This window comes from Peromyscus californicus, unplaced genomic scaffold, assembly GCF_007827085.1.
Source record: "Peromyscus californicus insignis strain IS unplaced genomic scaffold, ASM782708v3 Scaffold_12__1_contigs__length_115047231, whole genome shotgun sequence".
Lineage (NCBI taxonomy): Eukaryota > Metazoa > Chordata > Mammalia > Rodentia > Cricetidae > Peromyscus > Peromyscus californicus.
Genome location: NW_026294413.1, coordinates 46,025,368 through 46,045,855, shown reverse-complemented (window position 1 = coordinate 46,045,855; position 20,488 = coordinate 46,025,368). Strand labels below are relative to the sequence as shown.

General features: G+C 39.7%; 2 protein-coding genes across 4 annotated transcripts in view; one reads left to right on the top strand and one right to left on the bottom strand.

The window, feature by feature from the left end:
• The window catches only part of Dnajc15 (DnaJ heat shock protein family (Hsp40) member C15), a 53,763-nt gene extending 33,337 nt beyond the window's left edge, over positions 1–20,426 (bottom strand). The window contains exons 1-3 of the mRNA XM_052732685.1: positions 20,286–20,426; positions 7,474–7,525; positions 5,740–5,813 (exon numbers count right to left, since the gene is read on the bottom strand). Coding sequence (XP_052588645.1) covers positions 5,740–5,813; positions 7,474–7,525; positions 20,286–20,387 — 228 coding nt within the window. The 5' untranslated portion in view covers positions 20,388–20,426. The remainder of the gene's footprint in view (positions 1–5,739; positions 5,814–7,473; positions 7,526–20,285) is intronic.
• Positions 19,783–20,488, top strand: part of Epsti1 (epithelial stromal interaction 1) — a 132,385-nt gene continuing 131,679 nt past the window's right edge. Inside the window, exon 1 of one of the 3 annotated variants that reach the window (XM_052732682.1) lies at positions 19,783–19,937. The gene's annotated coding sequence lies outside the window, so the exon portion shown is untranslated. Of the gene's footprint in view, positions 19,938–19,998; positions 20,206–20,376; positions 20,487–20,488 lie in introns of those variants that run through there. The other 2 variants (XM_052732681.1, XM_052732680.1) reach the window with 2 other exon arrangements.

The window sequence follows — 20,488 nt, the reverse complement described above, 5'->3', positions numbered from 1 at the left end:
TTAACTAAATCCACAGGCCTGTAACGTCTTTGCTAACAAACCAAGCTGATCGAGTCCAGATCTGCTCCTAGTTTCCAAAAGGCAATGCTTACACTACAGTGATCAAAACTGCAATTCACACTGTAACTTTTAAAAAATGATTTATTTATTTTTATTCATTAATTTTTTTCTATGCATTGTTGTTGTGTCTATGTGAGGGTGTTGGATCCCCTGGAACTGGAGCCACAAACAGTTGTGAGCTGCCATGTGGGTGCTGGGAACTATATCCAAGTCCTCTGGAAGAGCAGCCAATGCTCGTAACTGCTGAGCCATATCTCCAGCTCCCAATACACACACACACACACACACACACACACAGACACACAGTAGCTGTTTTATTCTCATTTTCATTCATTCTGCACTTCTCTTAAGTTTATAAAAATAAAAAATATCTAGAATTATGCTGAATGAATGAATAGCTGTAGGTGGTTTATTTACTCTTTGAGCCCGCCACCCAGCTCCCAAATAAATACATGGAGACTTATTCTTACTTATGAATGCCCGGCTGTTGTTTGCTTTTACTCTTTTTGGGGGGCCTGCCACCCAGCTCCCAAATAAATCACACACAGAGGCTCATTCTTAATTATAAATGTCTGGCCTTAGCTTGGCTTATTTCTTGCCAGCTTTCCTGAACTTAAATTGTCCTGTCTACCTCTTGCCTCTGGGCTTTTCCCTTTCTCTTACTTCTGTAACCTTACTCTCTTACTCCACTGCTGGTTGTGTAGCTGGGTGGCTGGCCCCTGGCATCCTCCTCCTGCTCTTGCTCCCTCTTCTCTCCTCTCAGAGTTCTCCTTCTATATATTCTCTCTGCCTGCCAGCCCTGCCTATCCTCTCTCCTGCCTTGTCATTGGCTGTTCAGCTCTTTATTAGACCATCAGGTGTTTTAGACAGGCACAGTAACACAGCTTCACAGAGTCAAACAAATGCAAGTACCACACCTTAAAATAATATTCTACAACACCCAGCATTAGCTTGGCTTGTTTCTAGCCAGCATTTAACTTAAATTATCCTGTCTACCTTTTGCCTCTGGGCTTTTACCTTTCTCTGTTCTATATACCTTTTTTTACTTCTTACTCTATGTCTGGGTGTGGCTGTGTGGCTGGCCCCTGGCATCCTCCTCTCCTTCTCCTCACTTCTTCTTTTCTCACTCCTTCCTCTCTTCTCATTCTATTTATTCTCCCTGCCTGCCAGCCCTGCCTATCCCTCTCTTGCCTTGCTATTGGCCATTCAGCTCTTTAGTAGATCATCAGGTGTTTTAGGCACACAAAGTAACACAGCTTTACAGAGCTAAACAAATGCAACATAAAAGAATGCAACACATCTTTGCATCATTAAACAAATATTCCACAGCATAAATGAATATAACTCATCTTAAAATAATATTCCACAACATATAGTCCTATAAGATTTTGGGTGGAGTTTTGCAAAGTTATGTTTGAGATGGTCAGGTGCAGTGATATAAGGAACGAGCTTCAAATTTCAAGCTGAAATACACTGTGCATAAGCTCTAGTAAGGCAGAGGCTTTGTCTGTTTTACTCAATTGTTGTTTTCATTTCCCAGTACAGGGATTGGTAAATGGTGGGCACTCACTAAATGGTTAATGAGTAAATAATAAGTAGTTAAAAGGGAAAAATAAGACAGATGTGGTAACTTGATACTTGCTATATGGGGCTGGAGGACCAAGAGAGTTCAAAGTCAACATTGGCTAAATAGTGAGATGCTATCTCATAAAACAAAAACCCAAAGAGGCTAGGTATGGTGGTGCATGTCTATAACCACTCGATAGATGGAGCAGGAAGAGCAAAGGGCTCAGGCCAGCCTGGGATACACAAGACCCTGCTGGTGCCAAACATCCAGCACCTACAACCACATAAAACCAAAGAAAGCTTAAAAAAGGTTCTAAACACACAAAACAAGAGCCAAACACAGTATAGAGACGCATCTCCTGGCAGCTGCCTGCGGGATAAAGCTATCTACCAACCACCAAGCTTTACTGTCATACACTAAGTTGGACAGTGCCATTAGCTGACACAGCAGTTTAAGATTTGTCTCATGCAATCAAAAAACAATACAAGTGCTCAGTAAAAACAGATCCAGAAGAAAAAATACCTCTAAATGGGTCAGTGTGTTTAAAAATATACATAGGCTTGGGAGAGAGAAAAGGTATATACAGTCATAGATAAAATTTAAAAAAAAAAAAACGTTTAAAAATAATAATGTCAAGTCCTTTAAAAAGGAGTGAAAAAAAAAAAAAAGCAATACCACATAAAGATGGGAAACACACAGAGAGTCTGGATCCTGTATGTTATTGTGTTGTCTTTGCATTTCCTGGTTGCTAATGAAGGAACGACAGCTGCTAAGACACAATGGATTATGAAAACTGCTGGATTAAATCAACAAATATATTTTTTAAAATGTCTTGACTTCAAAATGGAAATTAAAAAATATGTTACTTTGGGGAAGATGTTATGCTTTTATTTCCATAGGAAATGAGAGGCTGTGTATTCATTTCAGGTTGATATGGACCAGGTTTGATCAGGGAAGATCCCCTGAAAATCCTGGCTACAGACATAAAGAAATAAACCTAGAAAAACTACAAGACACATAATATATATTTTACCTGCTCAGTCATGAAACAACAACAACAAAAAAATCATTTTTGGCTAACTTGTGTACAAAACACAATCTGTAGATGGAAGTTTTCCTGTGTCCCACCCAGTCCCGCAGCCACACGCTTCCAAGTAAACATGCACCCCCGTTTGTGAAGCATGTGTTAAACTCATGGTCAGCTTGTAATAGAATTATCCCTCAAGACTGGAGAGATTTGGTTACATCAGTCTTAGAGGCTGGTCCCCAATTACAATGACTGACCTGGTAGAAGGATGAGGCTAAGACCATTAAAAAACGAAGCAAGGTTAGAGGTATGGAAATGTCCCAAGATCAACTTCTTGGAGAGGGCAATTATGATGACACACAAAGACAATCTTTATATGATAACCACACCCTGGCTTAATGGCACACAGCAGCTTTGAATGCTTGGGACAGAATTGAAGAAGTAGGAAAGAAAACTGAGTCATTTACTAAAGTAACACAGGGCCCAAAAGAAACCTTTACTGATTTCGTACCAAGATTGACTTCAGCAGAAAAGAGAATGATACCCAATTCAGAAGCTAGACAAATAATAATTGAATCTCTGGCTTTTGAAAATGCTAATGCCCAATGCAAAAGGGTAATTAGGCCATTAAAGGCAAGATCAGCACCCTTGGAGGAATGAATCCGAGATGCAATCAATATTGATTTTCATCATGATGAGGAGAGGTGATTTACAGAGTTTGAAGAAAAATAATAATGTCAAATGTTTCAATTTCGGTAAAAAAGTTCACTGAAAAAAGGACTGTAAACAGAGCGTTCCTAGAAACAATGTTTTTTCAAGAAATAATCCTAACAGAATGCCCCTCCCTTCTTGATTATGCAGAAGGTGTGGCAAAGGCAGACACTGGACTAAGGAATGTAGGTCAACAAGGGACAAAGTGATCCCTTGCCTTTGCAAGCTGGAAACACCCTGAGGGGTCTCTCACAGGTCCCATGTCAACAATCTATGCTTGTATTAATATAGACATATATGTTTCCTTTAAAAGTTTATATATTTTCAGAACAAAGAAACCAGGCACTAATAAAAATGGATGGTTCAGATGATCCAACATCTCAGAGAACCTATGTTGCAGTTTCCTCAGAGTTCTGCATCCAGAACAGTTTCAAGTCTGCTGGCTGAGATGATCCAACCTTACAAACTACTCCAGTCAAGACTTAACAATTATCCTGATTTTCTCAAGGTAACCCAAAGATATCAATGCCCACAAACAACAGGAAGTAGTCTAGAAAGCAATGCCCAGATTCCCAAGAGATGGGGTATGGGTGAGTTTTGGTTATTCAATGGATTATGAATGTTTGTCATTATTTAGGGGAGTTGGTTACAAACTGTGATTGGTCATAGTCAGAAAAAAAAAACTAAACAAAAGAATTAAATTCAAAGATCTCTTTCTAAAGAAAAAAGGGGGATATGATACAGGAATGATAGGATGAGTGTAGATTATTGAATCTACTTTAACCCAAAAAACCCAACTATAATCTCAAAATATTTTACATTGGTATAGATTTTGGTTTAGTAATACAAATTTAAAGTTATTTTTGCTATACTATATGTATGTTTCTACTCTTGTTTGGGGTATTGTACTTCTGCAATTCATTTAAAAATGTATAATTAAGAAATACAAGTTAATAGTCATCTACAATAATCAAACTTGTAGTCATATTAAGTATGTTTTCAAGGTTAAGCAGATATATTTCGATAGATTGATGGTCTTCAAACATTTCAAGGACCTACAGAATACAGCATTTAATATGTTTAATAACCTGAGGTTTTTCATGACAGACACATCTGCTCCTGACAGCACCAATTTACTTCAAAAGCAGATGATGGGCATCAAAGAACCTCCGTATGGAGTTTGCTTTCTTTATGGCAAAAGCTAGCCACTTGGGAAAAAAATAAAACAACAAAAACAACAACTGCCCTTGCCTCAACTGCTGACAGTATACTATTCTATTCAAACCAGACCATTAGAATGAGAAAGAAAAAAAAAAAAAAAGCATCTGCCAAACTTTTCCAAGACAAGGCAAGACAGTCCTTCAAAATTTCCTGCTTCTCAAAAATGTCTGTCAGATATACTAGGCCTGTAGGCCAAAGCTGGATGCCCCAACATTACAGAAGAACTTTGAGTGACCGTCCAGGTAGCCAGATGTCCCTGTCCTTGGAAAAATTACACCCTTCTGGGGTCTTTGATGGAGTTAAAGACTAAATAATTAGACTTTTATTATAACTAAGTTTTCCTTAGTTATAATAAAAGGTAAATTAGGTATAAAACTTTAGACTAACAAATAAGACATAATAGAATATTTTCTCTAAATTTGCCAAATACAAATGGACTGGATATGGTAACTGTAATTCTTACTTGATAATTGTTGTATATAATTTTACTATGTTAAAGTTAAAATCTTCCTTTTCAATTAGACAAAAAGGGGGAAGTGCTGTGGAATAATCCTTTTGTTCAATATGAATGTATTACTTTCATTGGTTATTAAGAGCTGACTGGCCAATGCCTAGGCAGGTTTTTTGGAGCAGAGAAAACACTGGGAGGAAGAGTGTAGTATGAGGCATCATGAGGAGACACCATGAGACTCAGGGCGAGCAACATGGGAAGAATGCACATGAGATAAACAAGCCTCAAGGCAGCACATAGATTTATAGAGATGGGTTAATTTAAGTTATAAGAGCTAGTTAAAAACAAGCCTAAGCTGTTGACTGAGTATTTATAATTAATATTAAGTCTCAGTATGGTTATTTGGGGCATGGATGGTGGTAAAGAAAAGTCTGCCTATACCCTGCTTCAAAACAAGAAAACAAACAGTAAGTTACCTAGCAATTGTCAAAACCAGAAATAGAAGTTTATGCATAAAAATCATTCGACTAAGAAACTTAAACTAAATCCATAGACTAGACAGACTCATAAATGATGTGAGAAGGTGAACTTCTACTTCTTCCTGACTTCTAGGTGGGAAGCCTAAGACATGCTCTGAGTTGCTTTCAAGTACAACAAACAACCATTAAAAGTGCTTTCTAATTACAGCCCCACTTAACTTACGGGTGATGAAATCTTCTTTGCTGTTTCTGTGATTACTTGTTCTAGAGGTTTCCAGATTTGAAATGCATAGCGACCTAAACAGTAAATAGAACAAATACTAATATATTTCTCATAATCAATGTCCATCATTACTTTTAAAGTGCTTATCATACATCATTTATTGATATAAATGCTATTTCAAATTTTATTAAAAAGACCAATTTTTCAAACTTCTAATTTACTAAATAGACTTTGATTTTAATATTATCATAGCCAACACATATGTACCAAGTTTTAGTTCATGATAATAAAATCAGAAATTTTCAATGTTTATATGTATATTGTACACTTATACAATGTTACAGAATACAGTAACACCTTAATACTCTTTCCACAATAAAGTGACTAAAACAAGACACTGTTTATAATAGTCACTTATGATACTATATGAGTAATTATATTGCCATTTACAATGATAATCACACTGAAATACATAGAAAACAAACACCTCAGACACATGATACAGGACTGCATTTAGTAGAGTAATCCGCAGAGCAAGAAAGCAACCACATGTGAAGCTCTTAAAGATTTCATTATCTGTTTTTCTTACTTCCAGTCTTTATTTTCTCTAAAATCTTATTTTATTTATTTATTTATTTTTTGGTTGTTTAAAGGGTTACTCTCATTTAGAAATTGCCAGATTCCAGTGATTTCTCATCAATAAAACTTTGCATCACTCCTATCTCCAAGGTACCTCAAAAGAGTTTGGAAATTATTTTCAAGTTGATATTTTACCAACTACAATTACTATTGGAATTCAAAGTATTAAAACAGTGATTCGAATTTACATTTTCACAATTTCAAGTAAAAGTACTTGTTGTTCAAGCCTGACTTCCATCCTGGGAACCTCTGTGGTGGAAAGAGAACTGACTCCCTAAAGTTGTCATCTGCCATCTACTTATCCCGTCCAGGCTTTTGTGTGTGTGTGTGTGTGTGTGTGTGTGTGTGTGTGTGTGTGTGTGTGTGTGCATGTGTGTCTTTTTAAGATTTACTTTATTATTTATTTAGGTGTATGCATGTGTATTTGTGGGCAGGTGTCCGCAAAAGCCAAACAAAGAGTTGACTCATCTGGAGGTGGCGTTAGAGGCAGCTGTGAAATGCCTGATGTGGGTGCTAGGAACTGAACTCTGGTCCTCTGGAAGAACATCAAGTGCTCTGAACTGCTGAGCCATCTCTCCAGCAGGCTCTCTTTATTTATTGTGTACCACAGTGGGCACAACACAGTCAGAGGATAACTAGGACGTTGGGCCTCAGTTTTGACCAGGTTCGAGATAGAGTCTCCTATTGTTAACTGTTGTACACGCCAAGCTAGCTGGTCCAGGACTTTCCAGGGTTCCTCTCGTCTCAGCCTTCCACTGTGCACCGGGATTACATGAGCTACTGTGTCACACCTCTGCATGTGTTTGGGCTGTCTGAACTTGGATCTTCAGGCTTCCGTAGCAAGTGCTTTAGCTACTGAGCCATCTTATCAGCCCATGCTATAAATTTCTTACCATTGGGCACTATAAATAAAACTGGAAAGAGCATGGCAAGAACATCAACCATTATGCAGCCAGCTGTCTTAGCTCACTGACCAATTATTTTCTTTACTATAAGAAATTTCTTATCTATATTTTGCTTAACTGATCACTGCTAAGTAACTGTTATTGGTGGGCAAGTGGGAATGCCTTATGTCTAAACACCAGAACAACGTACCTGCAAAGGCAACAGCTGCAACACCAAGTCCTACAGCTATCAGCCTCCTTCCCTGCAGAGGGAAAACATCATTTATAGTTGTGCACACCAGTCTATGAAAGTAAATCACCTTAATGACAATGATAATTACATCAAATACATTTTCTGAGATTATATAGGCTGCTTGCTTTCTATATGCTGCTTGCTTTATTGGCTAATTTTCTTTCTTTTCTTTTTTCCTTTGGTTTTTCGAGACAGGGTTTCTCTATGTGTAGTCCCAGCTGTCCTGGAACTTGCTCTGTAGACTGGCCTTGAACTCAGAGATCCTCCTGCTGAAGGAGGCAGGGACTGGTGAGGAGCAAACAGGCCAACCAGCAGGCACAGGACAAACGAATGAGTCAAGTTAGAGAGGTCAAGTGTCATGCACATGTTCCAACCTTTTGACATTGTGACATGATAGTGTTAGCAAAGTTCACATTCAAGCACCATGTAATCAAGTTACAAAACAACAAACAACAAAAACAAAAACAAAACCCCCAAACCTTACAATTGAAGTAAGTTTATAATTTTGTGTTGGGCCAGGCTGCACATAGCCCACAGGCTGGACACCCCATGGAGGGCCTCACAGGGACCATCAGGACTTCAGCTTTGCTGTGAGTGACAGAGCCACCACTGTTTCCAACAGAGGCCTGACAGTCTCAGAGAATTCTAAGGATCTCTAGTTGTCATGCTGAAAAAACAACAACAAAAGCTAACAGGGTCAAAAACAGAGGCACAGAAATGAATTAGTATTTTCAAATAATCCAAGAAAAAATAATGGGTGATTAGTGATGAAAATGGTAAACTTCTAGATTTCTGTATTTTGAAGGTAAAAAGATTTTCTGGTACTGTATGTAGTCTATGAGAGAAAAATCTAGAATGTCAAAGTTGCTGTCTTGAACAACTACAAAAATGAAATGCATTTCGCTGAGGGGTCAGATTAAGAGCTTTCCAGTAGGAAATCTGATGAGCTCTCTTTGGGCTTACTTGCAAAAACCAGGATGAATAAATAAGACAACATTGTACAGGAATTCATTAACACTTGGTTGAGAGGGAGGGAAAAGAAGAATGAACAGGATTAAGCAAAACCGTTCTTTGTTATCTGGCAGGGACGCAACTCTCAAGGGTTAATCGCAAGCAAATCACTTTTGCTGAACTCAGTGTTTTATACTGTCTTATTATTTGGTTCAATTTCCACAAAGAAAGCCCTCTGAATTTCAACATCAAGTAAACGGGAAAACGTGGAGAGGGACTCACAAAGGCTGCTGACACAGCAGCAAGATTTGGGGAGAGTCGGAAATTATAGGAGTGCTCCCCAGTAAGTTACAGGAGTGCTCCTCAGGAAGGAAGGAAAGAGGGGCCTGTGCTGAGTGCAGCTCAGGGGCAGGAAGCAGAGTAGCCTGTGTTACTATGGTAGCCCTGGGTTCCATCCCTACCATCCCAAAACTAAAAAAGAGGGGAGAGTGTTTATATTGACACACACAAAACGTCGGACCGTAAAATGACATTTGGAAGAGAACATTTACAACTATCTCACCTGAAAGATTCAAGCTGCATCAATTTCAAGTCTAAACTGGCTAATCCACATTAACCTACTCAGCCTTTGGCAATACGGTTTCACTTCCACAGTGCGCGCATGCGCCCCCCCTCCCCTCCATCTCGAGGAGAGGAAAAGCTAGGGCCCAGTTCTATGATCTGCTTTTAAGCCACTTAATTTCTTTTAAATCAAAGGCAAGTTTTGAATTCTACAATAATACTAATGAATAAGTGGGGGGGGGGGGCAAAACAATGTAACAAAAATCAAAAGTCAAACACAGGAAACAACCCTTAGGCTCCCCCTAAGTGAGTTGTATTCCACTCCTCAGTGTAATGAATGAAATTTCTCCAAACTCAAAGCTCTTCTACATAATGATTTCTTGGGAATAATCTTTTAAATACTACTTTGGCTTTATTCAAAATAATGTTGTGAGTCTTGCCTGCACTTTCTCCTAGTAACATAAAAAGCTCTTTGCTCACATTAAACTATAATGTGGATAAATGTATGTAGTGGAAAATCTTGCTCTAGTAACAAACCAGTCCTGGAAGCCTTAGAAAGACACGAGCTGTGGTAGGTTTGCCAACCACGCCGCAAATCTGCTTCAGGTTCTTCCTTAACCCAAATACACAGGGTTGACCTGGCTAGACTCTAACACTTGGAACTGTTGTGGAGGTGTTCTGTAGATTTGGTCAACACTTCTTGTCAGTTAAGGACTATCTGATAATCTATGAAGGCCTCAACCAGTCAACTGAAAGCCATTCAAAACAAAGTTGAAGGTTTCCCTGAAGAAAAATCAGGTCTGAGGTGGCAAGGCAGGGCTGGAGGCAGCTCCAGGCTGTAGGTACAGCTCAGCAGTAAGGAGTTGGCCTACTACTGAGTTTTCACCAAGGTCTAGGGTTCAACCCCTGGCAGAAGAACATAAAAACAAAGAACAAACAAAAATTGAACTCCTATCTTAAAGTTTCCTGCCTGGGTCCTGTCCTATAAATTTTAGACTTGCAAGTCACAAAATACACGCCAATTTCTTAAACTAAATACACATACTACTTTGTTCTGTTTCTCCAAAGAACCTAACTAATACAGACTTCTGGTGTTTAAGCCCTGAGCCTCACACATGCTCGGTAGTGTTCTACACCAAGTTATGTCCTCTTTCAGGCTTACTTTTGATACATCTCTTGGGCACAATTAAATCCATCTTTAAATATTTAATCTTGCTATCAGTTACATACCAGGCACCAGGCTAGGCCTGGAGATACAGATAAATAAAAAGATCTCTTAAATGTTATAAATTCCCTCAAAACAAAAGATATGTCTACCAAAACACAATAGTTTTCTTTTACTCTTCTTCCCTATAAATGTGTCTAATTCCCTGTAGTGCTTCCTAGATCTTTGAGCCAAGCATGTTTCTTAGGACAATCAAGGAAAGGTACTACTAATTGCTAACGGGTCTCAAGTCTACGTACCTGACACTTCCAATTCTTAGATTATGTCACAGAATACATAAAAATTGTTCTGGGTCATTTCCAAGAACACACGGTTGTAATCCTTTTTGTTATCTCCTGCTATTATATCAGTGTGTCATGGTATATAATGCAAGCTCAATCATTAAGTATATACAATAATATTTTTCTAAGATTTTTAAAGCTTTCAAATTCTTTAACTTGTTGCCAGGAAGTAGTAAATCTGAGGAGCTTTAAAAAAAGATTTCTAGAGGCTGGAGAGATGGCTCAGAGGTTAAGAGCACCGACTGCTCTTCCAGAGGTCCTGAGTTCAATTCCCAGCACCCACATGGTGGCTCACAACCATCTGTAATGAGATCTGGCGCCCTCGTCTGTATACATAATAAACAAATAAATCTTTAAAAAAAAAAAAAGATTTCTAACCATCTCCCTTGTGATGTGTGCAGAGGCCCACAACACTGTGTGTGTGTGTGTGGGGGGGGTGTCTTCCTCTCTTCCTCTAAATCTGCAGGTGTTTAACAAGAGAGCTGAGCATCCACCGTCACACTGTGCAGGATAAAATGACAAGGAAAACAAAGGGACATGGAAGAAAAAGATCCCCTAGATCCCTCTCCCACGCTGAAATTGGTTTATGTCTCTCCCTGACATAAACCTAAAGGATTCTGACCAGCTAACAAAACCACCCTTTTTTTCTGAGCTCTACTGAGATCCCAGGAACAGTAGGCCTTATTAACATCTTAAGGCAAAGGACCAAAGTACACCATAAACAGCAGAGACCTGGGTTGGAAATAGACCTTTCCATGACCCATCCTGGAGTAATAGCCTAAGATAATGATCACATAAACCACAAACAAATGGTGGCCTGGAAAAGCCCAATCCTTGCCTTTCTGTTGCTATATAACCCTGAGACTGCTGTACATAATCTGAAGACAAATTACAGATCTGTGACTCCTAGTGAGACCACTGGAGAAGGCTCCTCTTCCGCTTTTATTACTCCTGGTCTGTCTTTACAGGGTGGGTGACTGAGTCTGGTCACTTGGGACTCTCTGGAGCCAAGGACTTTGTCTATAAGCACCCAAACATTAAAGACGTCAATGCCATTGCCCAGTTCTCCCCTATTGATAGAGCCCCAGCTTCCTAACTCCTCCTCGCTGTTAACTCTGTTAGATCACAGACCACACTGGAAAACCTGTCTTCAGCACACCAGGAGGCTCCGGAGAATAGGAAACAGGCTTTGTTCACTCTCTTATTCTCAGTATACAGTACGAGCTCAATAAGAGTAATTACCTACATGGAGACACAGATGAGGGACAGGTGGTTAGGCATCTGAGTGTTTTGCTTCTAAGTCAGAGCCCTTCTCAGAAAAGTAGAAACAAAAATGAAGGATAGTGGGGTCAAGGTTGGGACAGGGAGAGAACGAAGATTATGTTGTTAAACCTAAATTCTGATTTGGATTTTATTCTCACCTTGCTGTCATCTTACGTCATTATAATTTGAAGAAAGAGGCCCTTTTCACCCAACCAATTCCTTTTGTCATTTTATTATTACATTGACTTCTATTATTATTATTATTATTATTGCTTTTTGTCCAGTGTCTTCCTGAACTAATAGATCTGAACTATTTATGATCCAAGTTCCAAATTCTTTTGCTCCTGCTGTGGTTTAAATCTGAAACGTTCCTGACAGGCTTGTGTTCTGTATATTGGTCCCTTAGCTTGTGGCACTAATTTAAAAGGGAGATTGGGGGAACTTTGGAAGTGAGGCCTAGCTGAAGGAAAAGGTCACTGGGAGTGGGTCCATGGGGTATACTATCCATACCCACATCCTGTCTTGATCTCTCCTTCCCTGTGGCCCAACAAGTGAAACATCTCTCCATCCACGTGTTCCTGCCACTAACATGCTCTGTCCAGTCCCACAGGACCAAGTGACCAGGGCTGACCCCTGAGAAATCATCAGCCAACAGGAACTCTTCCCCCCTGAGTTGTTTCGATCATAATTCTATTACTAACGCAAACACTAATACAGCCAGGCATGATGACCCACAACCTTTAATCCAATCACTCTCAAGGACAAGGCGGCCAGATCTCTGAGGTTGAGACCAGCCTGTCTACATGAGTCCCAGGCCAGCCAAACACTACATACACAGTGAGACAAACAAAACAGAAACAGAAACAAGCAAAAAAGGTTACTAATACACCAACCTTCAAATCAGCCTTCTCCTGCCGCCTCCCCCATAACACTCCATCTCCATAACACTCAACTATAAACTTATCACAATAATAAGTTTATCTGTTGTCTTTTGGGGGAAGTTATTCATTTCTATTTATTTCTAAAGGTATAAGAAATATATGCAGAATTTTTGGTACAGAAAAGTCATTTTATGGAAAAAAAAGTTTCTGTTTCATTTTCAATGGCCTTCATAGGCTGTGTGTCACAGAATCTAGAGCTGTAAGAAAAAGCAAACCTAGCCAAAAGCCACATTCCAAGAAAGCCACTGAGACCAGAAAAGTCGAATGCCTTGCGAACTGCAGCTGTGTCTGCACTAGAATTAGAGCTCAGCTAGTATAATTGCAGATCTGCATCCGTACCCCAGTGTTCCTTAAAAGGAAAAGTATACCCAATGGATGATAATCACTACTTGCCAAGGTGAACTCACAATCAAACACCCCTATCTGACTCTAATGCCCATTCACAAAACCCTTATAAAATGTCTTAAACAACTCATCACTGGGTCATTTTTACAGACAACCTAGAGTATGGTATCTTCTACTTAGCTAAACTACAACTAGAGACTAGCACTTGTCTGTGATGTCCCAAACACTTTATTCTCTATAATGCTATCTTCCTTCTCCCTTTACCCAAAGTGCATTGCAATACCCTATAGTAAAGACGGCATCGACACTTTGATGTACTTAGAAGTAGCAGTACTAGTCCTTTGAAATGTTTTAGCTGGCACCATGTGGCAATGTGTCATAGTGCTAGCACAGAAACTCTTAGTAATGAAAGACATACATTTCATTTTTTCCCCCAAGACAGGGTCTTTCTGTGGTTCCCTGGCTGTCCTGGAACTGACTGGCTTTGAACTTAGAGATTTGCCTGTCTCTGCCTCCGAGTGCTGGGATCAAAGGTGTGCATCACCATGCCCAGCGAAAGACGTACATTTTAACCAACAGCTCAAGTCTGAAAAGCCAGGAAAGCAGCCCAATGAATAATCTCTTGATGCAGGAGATTGCAAAGTGAACTCCATGTCTTGAAGGTAATTTCATCATAAGAATCAAATATTTTAAATATCTTACCTATGGCATTTTACAGCTTTTCTTATTTCTTCTTTTATTTTTATTTTTATTTATTTATTTATTTATTTATTTTTGGTTTTTCGAGACAGGGTTTCTCTGTGTAGCTTTGCGCCTTTCCTGGAACTCACTTGGTAGCCCAGGCTGGCCTCGAATTCACAGAGATCCGCCTGGCTCTGCCTCCCGAGTGCTGGGATTAAAGGCGTGCGCCACCACCGCCCGGCTCTTATTTCTTCTTACTTGGGAATTTGAATTTATCTCCTTTCCAGAAACTACTCTACTCCCTTCCCAGCACCTACTTTACTGTAAGGCAACAATCTCAGACAGACCGTATTCACAGCTGACAATTTTCATTATATATTATCCATCCCTTCCTCTGAGTTAAGGGGAACTCAAACCAATCTGCTTTGAAGCTTAGGAATTTATAAAAATATCTAGCTTCATCTGAAGACCCTGAAAATTATCACAAAAGCCAAGGCCACAAATCATTTCTTGGAACTGAACTTCATCCATTTCCTTTATCTAAATGATGGAATGGCAGTGTTCTACAGCAAAAAGGACTGGGTTCCTACCCCAGGCCTACCACTTACTATCAGAGTAACCTTGAGAGACTTAATTAACCTCTTCAAGTCTCAACTTTCTTATGTGTAAAATAAAGAAAAATAACATGAAACTCCACAGGGTAATTTTACAAGGAGAAAACACTATCACAGTGCCTGGTGCAGAGCAGACATTCATTAAATGTTCATTTGCTTCCTCCTTAACTATTTAGGCAGAATGAATAAGAACAGGAATATCAGGGCTTCAGAGATGGTTTAGTGGTTGAGACTGTTTATTGCTCTGCCTGAGGATCCAAGTTCAATTCCCAGCACCGATGTTTGGAGGCTGTAACTCTAGTTCCAGGGAATCTGACCTCCACAGTCACTCAGACAAAACAGTCACATACAGAAATAAAAATCAATCATACACACACACACACACCCCTCAGTAGTATTCTAATATTATTATAGGGGCAGAAAAAAAAAAGGAAAATTTTTTATGTTATAAAAGAACTTAATTGAGAAGATTGTGCAAAAGTGTTTTTAGGTCAGGGCAAACAAAATCAGGGAAAAGAACTTATAGTAGCTAAGAGTGAACTTACACTAAAAGTACCTAAAGTAACTGTCTATACAAATCTCATAGTCAAAAATGCTTACCATAATGAGAAAATATAAACAATAACCTTATTGTTGGAAATAGTGTCTATTGAGACTTAAAAACGAGAATAATTCTAAATCACACGATATTCTGACTAAACTGCAGAAGATTACAAGCTTATCTAACTGAAAGGAATTCACCAATTAAGTGACTTTCTTCCCCTTTCTCAAAGTCTGGCTCACTCACTTTTCTACAGACTTTTGATTTCCAACACTAGAAACAATGGGTCTGAACTCAGGGAAAGCCTCTCACTCACTTGTTCTTGAGGAAACAATGACTCTACAATGTGCAAGGATGGCTTGGCTCTGGGGGCAGTGTCAAAGGGCATCAGACAGGCTCACTACTGCTGAGGAGTCCCTAGGCTTGGAGACTAAGCAAGTCTCCTAAGGGCAAAATTCCCACCTGATTTGACTCTGGATTTACCATAGCATTTAGAATAGGCATCTTACACTAATAATAAATATGCATTTAGAGAATGGAAAAAAAAAATGACAGCATTAACACATCTGTCTTTAACTGGGCAACTGAACTGGATCCAGCTTTATAAATACCCGCCATAATAACAGAGGCGTTATAACAAGGTTGCAGAGCCTAAAACACTTAGTTAGTACCTGCTTATGAACTAGGCTTGCTGTTCTCTGACCTTGGAGGTAGTTTATACACAGGTTTATAAATCCTGGTTTATACACATTCTGCATACACAAACCCAGTTTCTATCATTTACACACCTAATGTTTCCCAAACAATATATTAAACAAGAATAATCAAACTTAAAAAATTTGGGGGGTTCTATTTGGTGGGGGTGATGGGCACACCACTGTACACATGTGGAAGTCGGTGGTCAACTTATGGAAGTTGGTTCCCTCCCTCCATTGTGTGAGATGGAAAATTACTCAAATGTTCAACTACCATAAATTAAAAAAAAATAAGTAGGAAAATAGCCCACTCCCCCCCAGCTGCTGCTGCTAATTTTTTTTTTAATCACACCAAAATTGTTTAAAATTTCCCTGTGGCATTTTATTCTCCCAAACAGTATAAGCAGTAAATAACTATCATCTAGATAAGTATAAATCACCTGAAAGCATTTTAAAATGCTAAAACATCTGTCTTGAGGCTGCATCACTGGAATTCAAGATAGACAATAATTGTGCCAGAAGGATACAAGAACAGGGGAAAAAAAGTTCTTCTCGAGGAGTGATAGTTGGGACAGAAAAAGGAAGCACACACTAAATAATTATTTAATTGGCATTTACCATATAAACACGCCAGGCCTTTTACTAAGCTCTGGAGAAAGAATAGTGAACAAGACAGATATGTACTCATGTTTCTTATCCTCCTTTACAGCCAATAGCAAAAATATCTACCAATATGATATGGGAATCAAATACCCACATACTATTAGCTATGTAGTAAAAAACTAACTTTTTAGTAAACAACTACATGAATACCATCTTCCAATTACAACACCATGGAAAATGTACATTTTAGGTGCTTACAAAAACATGGATATAAATCATTTTGATAATGTATTAGTTACTTTTCCTGCTGCTACAACTAAATACCCGAGGAAAGCAAGCTAAGCATGCACATGATATGGCAGCACACGCCTGCAATCCCAACTCTGGAGTTGGAGCAAGAGGTTCAGAAGTTCAAAGTCATCCTCTACACCTAGAGAATTCAATGGAAGCCTGGGCCATATGAGACTTCCTAAAAATAAGAAGGGGGGCTGATTCAAGAAATAAACTGAATGGAGGAAGGATTCGTGGCTCATGGTTTGGTGCACAGGCATCTCCAGTCAGGAAGTAGAACGATAAAAGTTGGTTCTCAGGACACTGTCTGTCTCCTGGGCTGAAGCTGTCCACACTCAGGGTAGGTTCTCCTTTCTCAGTTAGCTCTCTAGAAACAACCTCACAGACACACCCCCAGGTGTGTTTCCTAGGTGATGTAATCTAGGTAAGCTGACAGTGGGGACTGACCATTAGAGATATAACAATAAACTATAACAAAAGCTTGTACAACCTTCTAAGCAAATAAATAGGAGACAATTTTCTCCTGCTGCAGAAGAGGAACAGGGGTCAGGGAAGGCTCTAAGGCCCTTAAACTGGGTCTTCAAAAAGGAAGGAGAAGTTTATTTCAGCAAAGAATGTTAATCAGAAGAGAAAGCTTTAAAAATGTCATAGAAGTAGGAAATTCCATTTAGAAAATGGAAACCCAATTTAACTACAGCATGCAGGGAATGTGTAGTCCAAAGGATGGAAGCCACCAAAGATTAATACATGAACAGTCCCGTATTCCACCCTGACAAAAGTTGAGAGTTGGGTAGCTTCATGGTTTGACAACAGAAGTGGCCTCATTACTGATCTGTGCTGTACTAAATAACTGGTGGCAGTGTGATGTCTAGGAAGTGTGAGCCATCAAGGCAAAGAGACCAGTGGTTAAAGTGTATTACAACAAGTAATCCTCTGCTACAGAGGAGAAATGATAAAGACTATGAGAATAACAATAAAAAGAGTCAAAAACAGATCAGAGATCAACCTAGGTAATTCAAGGTCAGAATTAAAGGAAAGAGAGTTGATGGCTTTATGCAAGACATGGGAAATAACAGGAGAATCAGCATGCTTGGGGACATTTCTGATTCTAATACTACTACATATCAAGTACTAACATAGATGCTGGACAGTCATACCAAACTATAAATACAATTTGTGTCATGGTAAAGCAAGGATTAAAATATTACAATAATCAATAATTTAACAATCAAGGTTAAAATATTACAATAATCAAGGTTAAAATCACAAAATATAATCCACGTGATTGCCAAGAGAAGTTTCCAAGTATGTCTTAGGAGATGTTAATGGATGTTAAAGATAGGAGTGTTACATTATTTAGAAGCAACAAATGCTTACTAATACATAATAAGAATAAGGTTTTAGCTAATATATCGATAGGTTTTAGTAAGTGGTGGTTATAATGAAATGTAGGTGGCTAATTGTCTTACATGTTTTACTATCCTAATAGTATATTATGCTTTCTGGAAAAGTAATAGAACTCAAAGGCTACCAGTTCAAACTTGGTTTTATCTAAACTCTTTTAAATATTAGTAATAGTCTATTCCCAACTTAAGTTTCTTTTCTCCTTTTCCATAAGAAGTAATTTTGCTAGAACCACCTTTGACAATGGCATCTATCAAACAATTGTAGATTATATAAATACTTATATAAAATAAGTATTTTGCCTGCTTTATTCAGCCTCTCATACAGGTTAATGAACATTACATCTTAATCCATTAAGGTAAGCTTCATAGCCAGGTGGTAGTGGTGCACGCCTTTAATCCGAGCACTTGGGAGGCAGAGCCAAGAGGATCTCTGTGAGTTCAAGGCCAGCCTGGTCTACAGAGTGAGTTACAGGACAGACTCCAAAAGCTACACAGAGAAACCTTGTCTCGAAAAACCAAAATAATAATAATAATAATAATAATAATAATAATAATAATAATAAATAAAGATAAGCTTCATGAAGAAAAAGAGTTATTTAATAAGAACAGACACACAGATAGTCTATAAATATCAAAATAGATCTCAGTAAATGAAAAAGTTTTCCTTAACTTATAAATAAACATCAGTGTCTACTATTTTCTTTTTCTGTTTTTTTTTTGTTTTGTTTTTTTCAAGACAGGGCTTCTCTGTGTAGCCTTGGCTGTCCTGGAACTCACTCTGTAGACCAGGCTGGCCTTGAACTCACAGAGATCCTTCAGGCCTCTACCTTCCACCTTCTGGGATTAAAGGCGTGAGCCACCACCACCCAGCTCAATGTCTACAACTGTCAGGCCATTTTTTTCCTTTCCTAACATGTATCCCTTTGTCAGCTTCCCATTTATTTTCAGTTACCTAGAGTTATTATCAGTAATCTTGTCTACCTCATTGGTTTGATTTGGATCAAGGACTCTCAACAAAATCAAGAATGGTCCCTCCGGGACATTCTAAAAATTTTGTGAGGCCCTTTGAGGTCCCACAGTAATTTGCATAAGAGGACGGGTGGACAGTGGACTACCGATTTCATGTGAGACCAGCCAACAGAGCAATAAAGAACCAACCCTGGCCCTTAAGGCTTTACATGATACCAGTGACATGGAGTAGGGGATAGCCAGTTTATGCTCCTCTTTGCTAAGAACTTTCATCCATTTATACCGCGTCTACTGTTTCAGTACCGACTGAATTTTCCATAAGTGAAGCTACCCTGTAAACTGAGGCGGTATTTTCAAAAAATTACCTCAAAGCGTTCACCTTTCTGGAAAAAAAAGTTAAAAATAACATTAAATTAAATTTAAAAAATAAATGAAATTAAAAATAAATTGTAATGCTATTTGATAAGCCAGGCAGTGAGAAGGGTGAGGCAGGAGGCTCCTTAAGTCGAGGCCAGTCTGGGATACACAGTGAGTCCCCGTTTAAAAAACAAGATCCTGATGGCTGGCAGCTGTAGCTGTCACGCATACAACTGCTCTGGACTGCTGCAATAGGGGAGCAATATGCTCACTCTGTAATATTGCAGCCTCTAACGTAATAACGTGGAGGCATTTACAAGTTCAAAAAGCGACATGTGACTAAGGAAACAGTTACTTCACCTTTATGTTTCAGTTGGGCTATTATATTGACTAAAAAAAAAAAAAAAAAAAAAAAAAAACTTTACTGACTCTCATATCAGGATATCACAGGAAACTTTTAAAAGTTCTTGGTATAAAAAAACAGCACTGGCGTGGACCGGTGGAGAATCACCCACACCTTGAGCATGCCTGAGGCTGGCTGCTAAAAAGACCTCCTAACTTAGGTCCTGAATGCTCTACACTCCTACAGATGGAAACCGGCAGGGTGAGGCCGACAAGAGTTCGAGCCCCGGGAAGGAAAGAACCTATTTCTTCCTTTCAGCCTGAATAAATCGCGTGCGCTTTCTGAGTGGCCCCAGGTTGGGTAACTCCAGATTTTGGGGCGGGGTGGGGGGTGGGGGGAGGACGCTAGAGAAGCACCTCTCCTTCCTCCCTTCGCGGGGTACCAACTGCCCTCACGCCTTCTTCTTCACGCCGGGGTTCTTAACTCCTTTCCCCGAGGAGGTGCCCCTGGCCCCTCCAGGTCCCCTCCAGGCCGCCCAGGGGGTTCCGGGGGGACTCGTCAGTGGCCGTGCACGGGCCAGTGCTGCGGCCCCGTGTCCCTCGGCGGAGGCAGCCTGTGACGGGGTGGGACTTGGAGAGCTTGGGGTCCATGGGTGCGGGGACCCGGGAGAGGAGCGCGGGACGGCGGCCGCCCGCAGACTCACCGCTGCGTGGTCGATGTCGGCGTCCGGCCTCTGGGTGGAGGGAGGCAGGTACTCGGCGTAGCGCAGCCCCTCTCTGGAGGCCACGCCGCCACCGGTAGCCATAGCAGTGCGGGTGGCCCCCAAGGACGCGCTGCGTTGCTACGAGTCTACGAGACGGCCGTAGGGACAAACTAGTGCGGGCGGGTTAGCTTCGCGCTCTGGGT